The following is a 13,710-nucleotide window of genomic DNA, read 5'->3' as shown; positions in this document are numbered from 1 at the left end:
AACTATCAAAAACTGCACCCAATAATATACATAACGTCTTGTAAAGCTGAAACAGGTACTGGAAAACATAACACTAACACTTAAACCGCTCCTGATTTATTACCGTGTATGATAGCTTATACATTAATTGATTAAATTGGGCGTCTGTATAGGAATAATGCAGCTATTTATGAACAACTAATATGATTTCATTAAACCAAACACTAAGAAGGGATCCAAATAGCAAAGGAATGCTGAGCCTTCTGTGTTTCAAAATTAGGAAACAAATTAAGGGTACTATCAAGTAATATATTCAAGACGAAACCGTATTTCTTTTGATCCCCGTTCCTGTATCCATTCTCGGTGTTGGAAGAAGAATCACTGATACAAACTGGGAACCTGTAATATGTCAACTCTTGTCAAAATGCAAAAATTATTTCAATACACTATACTTCTAATACACCTTTAGCAGTAAAAGGAAAAACTAAGGATACTTCAATTCCCTTTCATTCGATTGGGGGAAGTGCATCCAGCGTTGTAAGCGATAATTTAAAGCAAGCAAACAACACTTCACGTAGTTCATTTCCGATAACTAAATCAGTTCATATAATGTGCATTAATTTCATTATCACAAAAACTACAAAGGTTGTCAGAAATATGACAGTGGAGTTTTGCTACATAAAAGGGCTGCGCAGCACTCATTCTAACTTTTTAACCATTTGTTTCTTCTACGTCGTTCTATCAAATTTTAATTAATAACACAAAGCTGGATCGTGTGCTAAGTAACCACAACTTATTTTAGGAAAGAAATCACAAGCCACAAGAATGCTTATCAAAGGACCAGCAGTTGGGGCTTCAGGACCATCTCTTTGCCAGTAAATGAACTAGCTAGACTGCAGGCTGTTTGCTCCATGGCAGGCCCATATTCATAAAAGCCTGCAGCCAGGCCTCACCAGACTGCTAAATCCGTTTTCTGCTCCGTGGTTACCAACTAATTTAGTATCTATAAAAACTTGCTAAGAAATTAGAATGTTACCGGCTACTTGTCAGCTTTGTTAAGCACGCAGCTAGGACATTACAGGCAGCTCTTCAAACCCCCAAACCGAAAATGTGGTTTTGCATGTCAAGAAGACTTTTATGAATATCGGCCCAGGACAGCAGTGAACATCCTTACTGCAGTGATTGTTAATAGCAGCAACTGGAGGACTCAATGTCCTGATCACTCAAAACCAGATTGTCGCTAAGACTTAGAGTTGCCTCTACTGCTGCCGACCTACAATGTCTATCATTAATCCCCTCCTGATAGCGTCTAAACTTATAACAGAAATCTCTGACAAGCTCGGCAGATACACTGAATATGACCGACTATAAAAAGCAAAATAAATTTATAATATAATGGCCTTGTCCAACTTGTAATCAAAACGCAAGAGCAGAACAGTGCTGAGGTTTCGGATCGAGCAAGGCCATTTTGTTTCAGAAACGAACGTCTCTTTTTTTAATTCATAAAAGAATCCTCCGCGAAAAAGAAATATGGTTGCAACGTTTACAAAATGCTGGCCTGTTCAATTCCTTAAAAATGTTTCTAGGAGAAATCTTAAAATAAATAAGGACCTATCAATCCTTGTTCATGTATAGGATGCATTGTGAATGTCTGTAAATACGCACGCAGACAGAATTTTTGGTATACTCTTTGGTATACTCTTTCAACATCTTAAGTCAGAGAACTAAATAAGGGCCGAACTGCAAAACACATATAGTTATATTTTGCAGAAAGTTGTGAAAATCGTGAACATTTGTATCAGTTCTGTACATAGATGTCCTCATGAGGTGACGGCTAACAAATCAAATTTTACGGAAAAATAGGTGAAAACACATTTTAACAAAACAGCTTCATATTCGAATAACATGACTTGTGCAAACAAAGTATGTGCATGACTTTGCCAGAATTCATTTTAAGGACATTTAAAAACTAAACAGATTAAATGTATTAATAATGGTCTTATATGATTGAAATTAGCAGAGGATCAAATGAGCTATATTCACACAGACTTCCCGAGTGAAACCTTGCAAAGAGTAAAATTAATCATACGTCCTATTTCTGACAATATTTGAATACACATGTATAACTAAAATAACTTTGCAGTTATCTTAAGAATGCAAGCTGCACACTTAAATTTTCCAGTAAAAGAAATGGGCTTCAGGTACATCTTCATCTGAAACTATGGTACCAAAATATCCATTTTAAAGGGAGAAAAACTCTTTTTTATAATACTTTTCTCTGAAGTTTCTTCGGAGTGAAGTTATGTTACAGTACACGTAAATTCCTCTTCATCAACTGCAAACATGCACCACAATACATTACCTTCTACTTCTTCAGTAATCATCATGCACAAGACAGAATTTGTATTGCAAAGCATCAAGTCTATAAACTTATTGCCTAATTTTAAAAGTTACAATTTCCACAGCTGAAGTGAAATATCATGATTTGCAAGCATAAGTCATGACTGACATCGATGTCATACTGAATCGCCCAATATAACAGAAGTTAAGCATTACATGGTAAAAATAAACTGCAAACATTCGACCAACGCTTGCAAAAAGATCGCTAAAAGTTTGTTATAGGTCAATCTACGATTTTTCCACATGTGGCAATACTTTGATATTCCTCTTTTGCATTTCGATTATAATGGTCTACAAACTACACACAGCTACGAAGAAAGCTATTTCTGTCAATTATCTGAAGCACGCAAGTAACACGAATCGAGTTATGTACATTGTTATGTAATTCTCATGTTGTAGTGCAACAGTTAGCGAACTATAATTAAGATCCACCCACTTCACGTGATTCATGCAATGCCTTTTGCTGCCAGTTCTTCCTTCACTCTCTTCAGATAGTCGGGGTCAGGGTAGCCAAAGTTTGCTCTGGAAAGTAATTGAATCATTATTAATACAAATAATAACTCAAGCAAAACCGAGTTAATGAACACAGGGCAATACCAACTTTTTACACGAATTACAAAATAGACATCTTTCATTAATAGATTAGGGCAGTTGTGGTCAAAGGCAATTCAGTGATGTAATTATTATCACATTTTGTGCAACTTACGGTCCACCAGATTTGTAGGTTTTATGGTGAATGTCATTCCAGGTGACAGTGTCACGTGCACCAGTCGTAACTGATTGCCCCACTGTGAATACCAGCCCTGCGTCAAATGCTTTCTTTAGAAGGCATAACACTTCCCTTCCTTCTGGGTTGTCAGGTAAGTATGCAGTTCTGCTTGTGCCAGTAAAATACTTTCCAGGGTTAGGATGATCAACCTATAAAAACAACAGATATTGAGAAAATAAATATCTCGTTTAACGTGACCTGACAGGATTTTTCTCTGGCCCAAACCCCTAACTGGGCATCAAAATTCACATTGAGGCTCTTTTACAGCTGTGTTTGATCAGAGGCAGAGCAGTACAATCTGGCACGGCTCAAGACGACTGGATATATTTAGAATAATGGTCCATGACATTTGTGCGAAATACTAAACAGATGCCTTATTCGTCAACTTCTTATTTGCTTTAAAACTTTTTCTCACATTTGGAAAATACAAAAAAGCTCCTTACCGATTGCGTGCCACCAGGAATGTAGTAGATAATGGTTATAATGCCATGATTTTGGTAGCCAGGTAGGTGCATGTACTGGTCAACAGTGCATGTCATCGTTCCTCCGGGTGGTTGATTTCCTTTTGGTGGGCGGCATACCGCTTGGCAAATCGGACACTCGTGGCTTCTCTTGAATGCTTCTTCAATGCAACCACTACAAAATCGATGCTTGCATTTTAGCTCCACTTCATTCTTCATTTTATCAGCCAAGCAGATAGGACAGCAATGGTTCTTCTCATTTGCAGATCGAGCAGGTGCTTTAGCTTTTGTTTTGTTTGCACAACCTGTATCAACGAGATCCGTCAAATTATATATAACAGGTTTGCCCTTAGCCAACGTATATTAATAAGCACTGTATCCTCAGTGCTTGTCCGAGAGCTTGCGAAAAAAACCTCACAAGCTTAATCGGGTGGGACTCGAACCCACGACCTCCTGCTTACTAGTGCAGATGTCTTAACCACTCGACCACCGAGCTTGCCGGGATCGGCTGGCCGGTCCGAGTCAAATGGAGCAGCGGGTACCGCGAACAATTTTCAAGATGTATTTTTTTTTGCGTTGGGGAGATGTTAATTATATATAACAGGTTTGCCCTTACCCAACGTATATTAATAAGCACTGTATCCTCAGTGCTTGTCCGAGAGCTTGCGAAAAAAACCTCACAAGCTTACTCGGGTGGGACTCGAACCCACGACCTCCTGCTTACTAGTGCAGATGTCTTAACCACTCGACCACCGAGCTTGCCGGGATCGGCTGGCCGGTCCGAGTCAAATGGAGCAGCGGGTACCGCGAACAATTTTCAAGATGTATAAAAAAAAAAAAAAAAAAAAAAAATACACTGTTGGAATATGATACATCCAAAGCCCAGATCCCATTGAGTTTTTACCACGCTTGTTGCCAATACTCGCACGAAAATGTCGAGCCACCTCCTCCACATCTCCACGTGTGAGAATTAGACGACAATGAGGGATTTTGTCAACCCTCGTGATGACGGTATCGACCTTGAATTTCTGTAACGTCTCCGTTACTGCTTTCTCAATAGTGGCTTCACTTCCAAGAGATGAACAGTCAACCATTTTTTGAAGTATGCTGACGTGAACCCGCTGATATAGCTCGATGAATTCATCCTTCGCCTCGGCAATGCTTTCAGTACTAGTTAGAGCTCGATAGCTTGAAGGAACAATCAAGGCTTCCAAACCACCGCCATCCACTTTTGAAACCTTAATCTGTACCTTATGCCTTTTCTTTATGTGTTGCAGTGCTACGTCCTCAAACTTGTTTAAGAAGTTGTAAGTGTCATTGTCAAGAAAAACAACGTTATCCGATGCTTTGAAACGTACGTTGTCAACACCTGTTTTCCCAAATATTCTGCCATCCAAAGAGGACAGAGAGCTCCGGGCCTTTTGTGATTTGTCATCACACTCCCCTTTTGCTGTGGCTAAAATGACTTCCATTTGAGGAGAGCAGATATCCAAGAAATTGTCCGACCCATCAGGCTGCTTCGAAAAGGAGCACGAGGTTTGAAGGTCAGGATTTTCTTCAGAAAAATCCTCATTATTGTCATAACACATTTTGAAATCACTGGCTGCAGATTCAGTATCCGGATCTTTTTTCATTACCGGATTACCTTCATAGCTCACGACAAACTGGCCAACGGCTGCTGGCGACACCTGATCAATGTTCACCAACATTACCTCACGAAGGTTTTTACTTGACTGGCGACTAAAATCAAGCAAAGCTAACACAAGAATATCAGCACAGATGTCCTTGGGCGAGCCAGCTGACCCTGAGCCTACGAAGGGTATCGCTAAGGACAGTATCTCATTTTTCTCTGCTACGAGGAGGCAGTTCATAAATGTATCATAGAGATTCTTATTATAATTCGGGTCACTGTCACTAGGAACTACAACATGAATGACAAAACGGAACTTGAGGTTAAATCCTGGTGTCAGGATGCATTCAGCATTGTCCAACACCTTGTTACCACGACTCTTTATTATGTCTAAACAGTATCTTTGCAGTGGTGTGCCAGCAGCAGACACTAGGGCCCGGGATACCCCTTCTGTGTTGTCCAATTTTGGATCTGTAAGATTAACAACAGCTTGCACCGACTGTCTAGTGATATCTCCTTGGCAAACCATGATCTTCATTCCCTCCACTGTAGCAAAAGTGAAGCTGTGAAGTGATGCTTGTCCGGCCAATGCAGCCCAAAGATTCTGAAAAGCTAACGGACCAATATCTTGGAGACACATCTTGGGAGTAGAGTCTTTGGCAATCTCGTTACTTGATGCCAACAAGGGCATTTCTTTTGTGGCCTCTTTGTCAGGGGATGTCTTCGAAGATTGTATCTTCGTAAGAGACTCAGATGACATGCTTAGAGGAGCTGCGTCTTCAATTCTCTCCACCAATGAATTCAGAAACCGGCGTGCGATTGTTAAACCTTCTTCGTTACCTTCAATCAAAAACCCCGTTCTGCTTCCTGATTCCTGCGTTATCTTTAAATGTTTGTGCTTGTGCTGTTTTACCAAGTCTTTCAGTGACTGGCCATGATGCTTGATAATGGCGCTGATTTTGTTCGTACTCGTCGAAATAAACTCGGTGTCGATAGCTCTGGCTGTTAAGAATGCAATTATGCTCTGTTTTACCTCTTCAAGGTTAGTCTTGAAGCCGACAATCTCTACCACATCTAAAATATGATCGGAAGCAAAGGTAAAATATCAGAGGCTTCCCCACAACTTAAACATGGTATTTACCTCTTAATTTTAGTGAAACTAGATATCAAACCCATTTACCTTGTTCTTGGCTGATGTTTGCCACGACAAGTCTCTGCTTTTTTGCTTCTCCAAGAAGATCGCTTCCCTCTTGGCCTTTAAGAACAGCAAGCACAGCTTGATCCTCGATTGGAATGACACCCTCTTCTATTTCCTGAACAATGAATGCCTTGGCTTGGGTTGCATCCTTCCTCGTTGCACCAGATATGATAATCTTGCCATCATCAGATCCATTGCATGCTGCTCGAATTCCCCGCGACCCTAAGATTTCATGGATTTTGTCCTCAAGGCTTTGAACAAACTGCACTTTATTTTTGCCTGCCTTGAATTCTAGCTTCTCAAGATTGTCTATTTGCCTCCTCATGGACAATTCAGCTTCCTGAACAGTCTTTCGGGTTCCTTCAAAAATGAGGTTTGCTTTACCTTGTGAAGTTGTGACAGTGATCTTGAGGCCAGGAAAGGCATTTTCAATTTTATCCTTGATGCCACAGATGATGAAAGGCTGAAACTTCTCCGCTGTTAAGAGTACATCTTGTTTTGTTTGCTGGGCTTCATACTCTGCCTTTTCTTTCAATTCCTTGATGATTTTGTTAATATCATTAGTTCCTGTTTCGACAACTTGCTTCATTCCAACCAGATTGACTATATGCTGAGTAACATCAAGTTCGATGGAAAAGCCCTTGGTGTCAGGCTGATCTATTCTAGCAACAGTGTCTTTCCACAATGGAGCTGGGATTGCGATCTTTGAAGACTTGAACCTGTTCAGGAAGTCCTTCAAAGCTTCAGGCGCAACTTCAGGCCATTTGAGCCAGGATGATTGCCTTTGCCCATCTTCTTCTAGAGGATCTAGCCTAGCTGCTGTCTTGTCATCACCATTGGGCCATTTAAGAATAGCCTTCACATCACTGAGCTTCTGAGCCAAAATCTTCTTTGTGTGTTGCCCCTTTTGTCCAAAGATAAATTCCATGACAGGTTGTGACACCTGTACACTGACTGGCTTCGGGATGTGTGGTGTTGGGACATCTAATGGGCTCATCCTTCCGAGACATTCATGGTACTCTTCAATTGACAGCTCAGTGCCGCAAACCTTGTGGGGTCCTTTCTTGGAAAGAACGTCTCTGACAACTATATAAAATAAACAAAACTTTCAGTTTAAAGAGTTAACTCTGATAAAAACTTCCTTAGAGGTGCTCTTTAAGAATCCTATACCAAACAGATAAACAAATCCCCAAACTCACTGTTAGGCCTTCAGGCTTCTCAAAAGCCAAATCATTTCATAATTATTGTTGACATACCTTTCCAGTCATCAAAGAAAACAATAGCCTGAGTTTCTTCTGGCCCTTGTTGTACGTCCCTGACGCCTTCTCCTCCACTTTTCTTTTTGTTGTCAAAGTACAACTCAATCATCTCCAAACTCACTCTCGACGAGAGACCTTCAACGCAAAGATATACAGAACACGATTAAAAGGTCTAAGTCAATATGCTCCGTCAACAACTGAACATACAATTAATTATAGCCACAGTACAATATCGTGACCCTTTAACCAATAAATCGGAAACTTCTGATGTGTGACGCATTCAGCCATTCCGATGAAATTACATCTAGGATTGACTCACTGGATAACACGTGTCGACATTTCATCAAATACCATCGTCATCTCTTAGATGCTGTCAAGATAACCATCATTGACGTCAGATCTTACCTTGCACTAAGATACAATCTGACTCGTGTACTTTTTCAGCCGTGACATAGACTCCTTTCAACTTCTTCAAAGAAATCTTCTTAATTACATTCTCCAGATCTACAGACATTCAGGAAAGAAGGCAAAACGCACAAAATACTTCTGTAAATATCAATGAATACTGCTCTTGAAGTAGTTGTAAATTCTGAATAGTCCTTCGCCGTAAGTCATCTTTCTAAACAAAGCTGCACATTGTTACTTTGAATCACGTCCACTCTTTGAAAGAATTGAATAATCACGATCAATACCAAAGGAGCAAAGATATGTGAGCATTTTTTAAATGTATAGCTTTCAGGAGTGCTACATACATGTACCTTCGATGTCCTCGTTGAATGTGCAAAGAGCTGTACCGGGCATCTCACCATATCGTATTTCGAGGTCATCCGTGCCACATCGATTCTCAACGAATATTGTCACAAGGTCTGAGGTACATCCATCAGGAATTCCTTTCAGCAACAGACATCGTTTATTGACAGGACGAGGGCGGGGCTTCTTCTTTACAACCAGTTTCACCGACAGAGTTGCTCCTCCAACCTTATGTTGTTTGGCAACCACTTCGCTGACAACTGAAGCATTTAAACACAAGAAAACAAAACCATAAATTCCCCATCACAATACCACAAATTCTTCTGCAATAGTTTCAACTTTTTGTCAGGATGTCGCTGATAGGATCAACCTGTGATAAACCTTAAATCCATTTTCACGAGAAGCCATTTACCATGTTTTTTCCCGCTTCCAAAAAGTTTACATTAGCTTCTCTGTCTCTGTATTACTAGCCTATATATTCGACTTTCCCGCGTTCCCCGACGCTTTACGCCAGATAAATTGTTCAAACTGTTTGATTTCTGTATTTGTTGCATTCAATGAATTTTTGTCTTCATGTTTGAAAGTTTGGATTGCATTTACAAAAACATTATTTGAATTTCACGTATATACACACTCTCCCATACTCTTTTCATCTCATGCATTTTTCCTCCAACAACTTAAGTCCAAAAGTAAAATTAATATCCCGAATTTGAGATTTTCTGTAATTGTCACTTAAATTAAGTTATTATTTGAGTTGATTTCTTCTTTTGGAATCTGTATCTATGTGTTGAAGCCTAGAACATAACAGACATACGTGATGGATTCTCAAATGACATTCTGATCGCTCCTGTTTTGGGGTCATGCTCCCAGGTTTTGATATCGCCACCTCCAGACCTTCTGGAATTCTCAAAGTGCATCTTGAGCAGTTCCTCTGATGACGGAACAAAGCCTGTAACTTCAACAAATTGCTCTTCTTGGGAATCCTGAAGATATTGCAGAAAGAATAAGATAAAGTGTGACCGTTGTACACTCATCAGCCGAAACTACACCAAGGAAGCCCTAATCAACACTTTGATCTCGGTTCTGTGAACTAGGTATCATTTACCTTTTCATACGATGAAAACACACGGGACAAAAGAGGAAACAAAAATATTATAGAGCTCAGAGAAACAAGAATCATACCATGATGGACTCGGGAGGCAAAAACTCCTTGACCTCAAGGGGAATAACTGTCCGTCCCTCCATTCTCAACTCATGTTGAGTCTTTGAAAGCACATGCCGAATACCTTTTGGACAATGAATAATTAAAAGTGATTACAGTGCACATTATTCGGCCCTTAAGTCGAAATACAAAAGTGTGCTTGCTCATGAATGGAATGCGACCTTGGCTTCCATAAAACGTCGGTAAATACGGAATGCCCCGGTCCCACTTGCAATGTCATCTCATTATTGACGACAGTGAAGTTCAGAATATGACAGTGAAAATCTACTATTAAAAATAATGGCGGCTAATTTCTTTGGGAGGGGTCGGATTTGTAAAATTACAAATAAAGATAATAATGACAAACTGGCATAATGTGCCGATTCCGAGCCTGATTCAGATATTTAACAATTAGGCTGAAGAACCTACTCAAAGCAAAGCCTGTCAAAGTTCTTTTGCCCAAGTGTCTGTAACGATATGAATTAACTTCTCAAAGAGACATTTTTAGTGTATTACAAGAGCTTGTGGAAAAAAGATTCTCGCTAGCTATACCTCCGATGGGTTTCTAACCAACAACACGTACATCTTTATACGATTCATTGCCACGCTAGTCAATTTGATTTGATATGTCAGTGGGCATCGCAGGTAAACTATTAATGGAATTTTATTTTATCTTGAAGGCATGACCAGGCAAGGGCTTGTTTTTGTCACCATGGCCAGAACCCAACATTAAGAGTTTTCAAAGTGATAATCTTCTCTTTTGACAATGTGATAATCTTGTCCTACGAGCGTACGCTAACTCTGTCAAAATCTCGTCAGCGCTACAAACGTTCAATACTCAACCAACGGTTCTGCCCAACGCTGGGTTGCAGGTGAATCGCTTAACTGTTGGGCAAAAATTCATTCCGCTGCGGTAGTACAAAAAAAATTACTATTCTATTTAACAATAGAATCCTAAGCAACTTTCTTTCTTAATATTCAATGCCGCATTATAACGAAGGTCACTAATCACTAACCGGACAATCCTCGGAAACAACTGGTAACTAATTTATTAACACTTTCAATAAAATGGGAGTAGGGGTTCACCTGGCTCATATCCATGCCTGAAAGTTTCTTAAAATTAACTTCATGTGAGATTGAACATAATGTCGTCAGTGGGAGATCAATCCCTCTGCTTTAGTTTACAAAGCGGGTTGGGGGCGCTGATACTACCTGACATTCTTTTGGGGTAATGTTCATGGTATAGATGTACATCTGTAAAATGTATTTCAGTCATGCAAAATCTTGCATCAGAACGGCATATATTTGACTTTTGTAAATCGCTTTCCATTTTGGAATAATTTTAAATACATTTAGTCATTGAGAGGCCCCAAAAATTCTCACAATCTTTTTTTCTTTTTTTCGACCAGGAAAAGTTAGGGGGGATTTACTAGCCCCCTCAAAAGTGGGGATTATGCTGTCTCTCCCCCACCCCCGCGGGATTTACGTTCATGCATGATTACAAGCATTGTGATATGTGGTTCGTGTAAATCAATAAGTTTATAGGATGAACGCAAGGTATAAGCACGATATAAATTATTTAAATTTGAGAAATTAAACAGCAAGAGAAAATACATATTCAATAAATGCATGAATTAAAATGAAATCAATGAAAATCCTTTTCAGCAAAGTTTCTTAACTTTCAAAGAGCCGATCGGAATTCCTTCGACCCCTACACATTTTCTCTGATATTGTTGCAATGCCAATTTCCCACACTGAGGCTAAAGGAATTTTCCAAGTAATATCTTCCAATCATTTTGACACTATTCTATAAAAATAAGACATGACCACAACTTTTGCAGAATGACCATACTTTCGAGCCCAAAACATTTGCCTCTAGCGTAATCAATGCACGCTGGTTGACACGTGCGACGCCGTGAAATAATTATGATCTTAAAACAAAACATCAATGTTGGAGTGAAGTGAAAATTCACAAATTCATACATAATGACAGTTTATATATACATGTATGTACTGTGATTATGAGAGTATGTCAGCTCCACCTCACAAATAATCGATTTTGCGACAGCTGCGATCTTTGGGTTGACCCCCCCCCACCACCACCACCGCGTAAAAAGCTCCAAAAAGTCCCACTCTTTTGGGTTTAAATGTACACAGTCACCTACCTGACGGGTCGCTGAAAACAACTTTCATCCATAGTTTGTCATCTGTGCCGATATCAGTGCTGAAAACACCGTCAACGTCACTATGGCTAACATTTGTCCTTTGAAAATAGATACACAATCTGTCTTGCAATTCGGTCGGTTTGTGTTCAGTGAATTCGTTTCGGGGAAGTCCTACGTAAATCGATCGGTTAGAAGAATCCATGACAAGTCTTGATGAGCCCTGGTACTGATAAGATCCGCTGGATATTTTTCACCTCGATGAAAGTATGTACGTTCTGAGGACCGACCCAAAAACAAAAGCGAGAACAACTGACGACTGTATCGTGCATTTTAGACAAGGGCATCCTGTCACTATTTCGTCGGCCATGAAAATGGTTGCGTGCTGCCGGAAATACCCACAGTGGAAATTCCCAACGGCTGCTAGTGGTTGATGCCGTCACGTGACTGTAGTCTTGTCTGTTCTGTTTGGGACATACAATAGCACAGTGTTAAGCGGGGGGGTGTTAGAGATTTCAGAGCAAACATGGCGTTGAAAAGCTATGACTGGCTAAATGCAAGCAGCAAACAGACTACAGACCTTTTGCGATTTGGGGGCGTGTAAATTGATCAGCAATGTGAGACTAGGTCGCTGAAAAGAAATAGAAACTGAGAAGTATAAAATGTTATCATTTTAAGGCCTCCGATGAGTTCTCTACTTAGACCACCTCTGAATTTATTTGACACTACTTGATAAGTGAACGGAACCAATTACAATTAATCAAAATAACCATGACTCCTTTTTATCTTCAGCCCCACTATCCTCTCTTGCCTCTTGACCCATTCAGGCTGTGCATAAAATAAAATTAGTTTAAAAGCATATCTGGCAGCATTAAACGTCACGTAATCCCCAATACGGGCGTTTCACAGCATAGTGCCTTCAAGAGTTTGCAACGCGTTGACCAATCACAGAGTGAGAAATCTGTTGACCCAATTTGCGCGTGTAGAAAAGGTTGACAGATTTCGCGCATTGTGATTGGACAACGTGTTGCATGCAAACCTTTGGAGGCGCACTTTTGTGAATCGGCCATATTCACTGAAGAGAGTTATTAAGGTGCTTTAATTATATATAACAGGTTTGCCCTTACCCAACGTATATTAATAAGCACTGTATGCTCAGTGCTTGTCCGAGAGCTTGCGAAAAAAACCTCACAAGCTTACTCGGGTGGGACTCGAACCCACGACCTCCTGCTTACTAGTGCAGATGTCTTAACCACTCGACCACCGAGCTTGCCGGGATCGGCTGGCCGGTCCGAGTCAAATGGAGCAGCGGGTACCGCGAACAATTTTCAAGATGTATTTTTTGCGTTGGGGAGATGTTAATTATATATAACAGGTTTGCCCTTACCCAACGTATATTAATAAGCACTGTATGCTCAGTGCTTGTCCGAGTGCTTATTAATATACGTTGGGTAAAATTGTTCGCGGTACCCGCTGCTCCATTTGACTCGGACCGGCCAGCCGATTCCGGCAAGCTCGGTGGTCGAGTGGTTAAGACATCTGCACTAGTAAGCAGGAGGTCGTGGGTTCGAGTCCCACCCGAGTAAGCTTGTGAGGTTTTTTTCGCAAGCTCTCGGACAAGCACTGAGCATACAGTGCTTATTAATATACGTTGGGTAAGGGCAAACCTGTTATATATAATTAACATCTCCCCAACGCAAAAATACATCTTGAAGGTGCTTTACCCATTATTGATTTTGACCCATCTCAAAGCTGGGGGCGGATTACGCGCTTGCCAAACATTCAGCTACGCCTGACTTTTTTTTTAAATTTTGAACATCCTTTGACCTATCTGTTCCAATGACACATAGGATACGGAGGAAAGTTGCAACATGTACAATCTACAGTAAGTGCAACAGCTT

The 13,710-nt window shown here is 40.3% G+C and overlaps 1 protein-coding gene across 3 annotated transcripts; it reads right to left on the bottom strand.

The window, feature by feature from the left end:
• Positions 1–74: 74 nt before the first annotated feature.
• On the bottom strand, positions 75–12,199 carry LOC147796904 (protein mono-ADP-ribosyltransferase PARP14-like). Of its 3 annotated transcripts, none has more exons than XM_087144869.1 (11): positions 11,813–12,199; positions 9,629–9,732; positions 9,261–9,429; positions 8,449–8,706; positions 8,102–8,200; positions 7,694–7,831; positions 6,420–7,523; positions 4,514–6,313; positions 3,592–3,914; positions 3,086–3,297; positions 75–2,901 (listed from the first exon to the last, which is right to left on the bottom strand). In XM_087144869.1, the coding sequence occupies exons 1-11, from the start codon at positions 12,012–12,014 to the stop codon at positions 2,826–2,828; spliced, it is 4,485 nt and encodes a 1,494-aa protein (XP_087000995.1). In that variant the 5' UTR covers positions 12,015–12,199; the 3' UTR covers positions 75–2,825. The 3 variants fall into 3 exon arrangements, with proteins under 3 accessions (XP_087000995.1, XP_087000996.1, XP_087000997.1); XM_087144870.1 differs by having other exon boundaries at positions 8,455–8,706; XM_087144871.1 differs by lacking the exon at positions 4,514–6,313.
• Between the last annotated feature and the right edge of the window lie 1,511 nt (positions 12,200–13,710).

This window comes from Acanthaster planci, linkage group LG13 (assembly GCF_054643075.1).
Source record: "Acanthaster planci isolate LZ-2023a linkage group LG13, COTS_SCS, whole genome shotgun sequence".
Classification (NCBI taxonomy): domain Eukaryota; kingdom Metazoa; phylum Echinodermata; class Asteroidea; order Valvatida; family Acanthasteridae; genus Acanthaster; species Acanthaster planci.
This window is presented reverse-complemented; position numbering and strand designations above follow the sequence as displayed.